Source organism: Bison bison, unplaced genomic scaffold, assembly GCF_000754665.1.
Source record: "Bison bison bison isolate TAMUID 2011002044 unplaced genomic scaffold, Bison_UMD1.0 scf7180017864473, whole genome shotgun sequence".
Lineage (NCBI taxonomy): Eukaryota > Metazoa > Chordata > Mammalia > Artiodactyla > Bovidae > Bison > Bison bison.
In genome coordinates this window covers 3,883,206-3,885,991 of record NW_011495034.1, presented here as the reverse complement: position 1 = coordinate 3,885,991, position 2,786 = coordinate 3,883,206, and the positions used below count along the sequence as shown (strand labels likewise).

Here is a 2,786-nt window from a genome sequence, read left to right as displayed (position 1 = left end):
CCAGCCATCTCATCCTCTGTCGTCCCCTTCTCCTCCTGCCCCCAATCCCTCCCAGCATCAGAGTCTTTTCCAATGAGTCAACTCTTCACATGAGGTAGCCAAAGTACTGGAGTTTCAGCTTTAGCATCATTCCTTCCAAAGAAATCCCAGGGCTGATCTCCTTCAGAATGGACTGGTTGGATCTCCGTGCAGTCCAAGGGAATTTCAAGAGTCTTCTCCAACACCACAGTTCAAAAGCATCAATTCTTCCCAGCATAGCCATAAACAAATACATAAATTGTAGCAGTGCTCTAGAAATTATAAAGCATTGGTTACTCATGAGTAATTACATTAATGCCTGAGTTAAAATCTACAGTGAAAAGTAAGCCCAATGCAAGAGTGAGTTTACCTGATACTATAAGGATTAAAAAGGGGAAAACATTCTATTCCTGCCTTTCCCTATTTCTTAAGTCATCTTGCCCAGTTTCGTCCTGCAGGATTTCTGCTCAGAATTTGGGCAAGTACTGATGGAAGCAAGTCTTTTTGTTTATTTAACAATTGTGAAACTGTGTGTGAGTGAACTGAGGCTGTTTCTGGTGTTCTGTTTCAGTGCACTGTGAGGCCAGTGAATGGAGCCCTTGGAGTCCATGCACAAAGAAAGGAAAAACATGCGGCTTCAAAAGAGGAACTGAAACACGGGTCCGAGAAATAATACAGCATCCATCAGCAAAGGGTAACCTGTGTCCCCCCACCAGTGAGGCAAGGAAGTGTACAGTGCAAAGGAAGAAATGTCCAAAGGGAGAACGAGGTACAGTCATACCAACAATATGTGCTCAGTTGGATCCACATGATTTGATGCAAATTTCACTATTTCTTAGGAAACATTTAGTATGATCACTCATGTCTAAAAAAGTCTAAAATGTGTACCAAAGAATATGTTGGCTGTAAAGTACAGAATCTTGAGATGGTGATTCTTAAAAATGGAGCTTGGTATCAGAACTTTTCACACAAGTGTGCTAAATGAATCCTGGAGAAGGAGCTGCATTATAATGCATCTATGTCTATATCTTCCTTTGGGGCCATTATCTTTCCTATCACGCATCTTCCTAGTACCTGGCAAACTCATGGGAAGCCTCAGAAATGCAAAGTCTAACAGCATTTGGTACACATATGAGAATGGTGAATACCAGCCACCAACTTACTCCTTTTTTCATTTCCTACAAATCAAAGTAGTGCAATTAGGTGTTAAGCTTTTATAGCAAAACATGTTTTAAAAGTTGTATATTTTATTAGCATAATACAAGCATTAATGACAATTTATCCCCAGATTTTTTCATATTACACTAACTTTGTATATCAGATTATAGAATCTACCAAATCAATATTAAATAACTCTGTGTAAGGGCTTGTTCTGAAGTCTTGTTAGGGCTAAAGAAAACTCATGTATCATTTAATACGATGCTTTCTGGTGATTAAACATCTATCTAGAAGATTTGCAGCTGTTGACTTTTAAAATATAATTTTTCCATCTTTCTTGCTTATCCCCAGTACCACTGCCTACAAATATGCTATGTACCTATTAGTAGTAATCTGAGTCTATAAATGATCCTTTCAATTAATTAATTGAAAAAATTAATGCAGCCAAGCTATAGCTTGGCTGACTCTATAGTTGAACTTCCTTTGCTTATTTCATTCATTCATCATTTTATTGAATTTTTACTTTATAACCACACATAGAGCTAAGCACTTGGGATTCTCAACTAAATAGGGTACCATCTCTATTCTGAAGTTACACTCAGAGTCCAGTGGAGGGTTGAGATAAGTTTAAGCAGATAATCATAGTATCACATATGAAGGGAGACTTGGTGTGTGAAAACACTCAATGGAACCACAGAAGAGAGTGCTGTGAAACTTTAACTTTGCTCATACAAGAAAGAACTTGGGTCACCCATCCTTTGCACTGTCTTCACTGTACCAAAAGACCAAGTTGATCATCATCAGGATGGGTACAGCCTGCCGTTGCCATTAGTAATCAAGTAGTTAATGTGACAAACTTCTTGAGTATGTGGATTATTTTAAAGGAAATTTCAAACTTTTGTAAATTTATAGGAGGTTTTGATTAAAAATTAGGTTTAAGGAATGAAAGTTGGCTAGTGAAAAAGGTCTTTCTGACATTTGTTACCAATTAATTTAAAACATCTTAGATTTTAAAAGTTGGATTTGGAAATCAAATATTTCATCACTCTTACTTGCTGGTAAGCTCCCATAGCCTTACATTTACTTATGTTTACTAAATTTTCTTGAAATTTAATGATTCACAGGTGGTCTTTGTTCATATTATTTTTTCCACAAAGATTCTACATTACTAATCAGTATTTAGTGTACTTTGCTTTTAAAATATAAGTGAAGAAAATCTCATCCAATAGATAAATTATGATACTAATTACATTTTCTTTCTTTTATTTGAGAAAGTAGTCTTCTAATATATTTTGCTAGCACTGACTTAAACATTGAAAAATGTTAGGTTTTAGACTAGCAGCAAGTAAAATAAATGCCATAAGAAGTTTAAAATAATAACCTGTAACATAAGCTTGACTTAAAGTTTCTTTCTGGTCTTTTTTTTCCCTTCTAAGTAGGATACAATGACATTTTATGTTTACAATGAGAACTTTATACAACTAGAAAATTTTAGCTGCTTTATTCTTTTCCAAATTTGATAATAAACTACCGAGTAGGAAGTGTGGATTACATGTATAATTAAATTCAAGATTCAGTTCCATTTTTATTTAATTTTCACCCTTTTTTTT

General features: G+C 35.1%; 1 protein-coding gene across 1 annotated transcript in view; it reads left to right on the top strand.

The window, feature by feature from the left end:
• RSPO3 (R-spondin 3) overlaps positions 1-2,786 on the top strand; it is a 94,423-nt gene that overhangs the window by 44,173 nt on the left and 47,464 nt on the right. Inside the window, exon 4 of the mRNA XM_010861752.1 lies at positions 590-787. Coding sequence (XP_010860054.1) covers positions 590-787 — 198 coding nt within the window. The remainder of the gene's footprint in view (positions 1-589; positions 788-2,786) is intronic.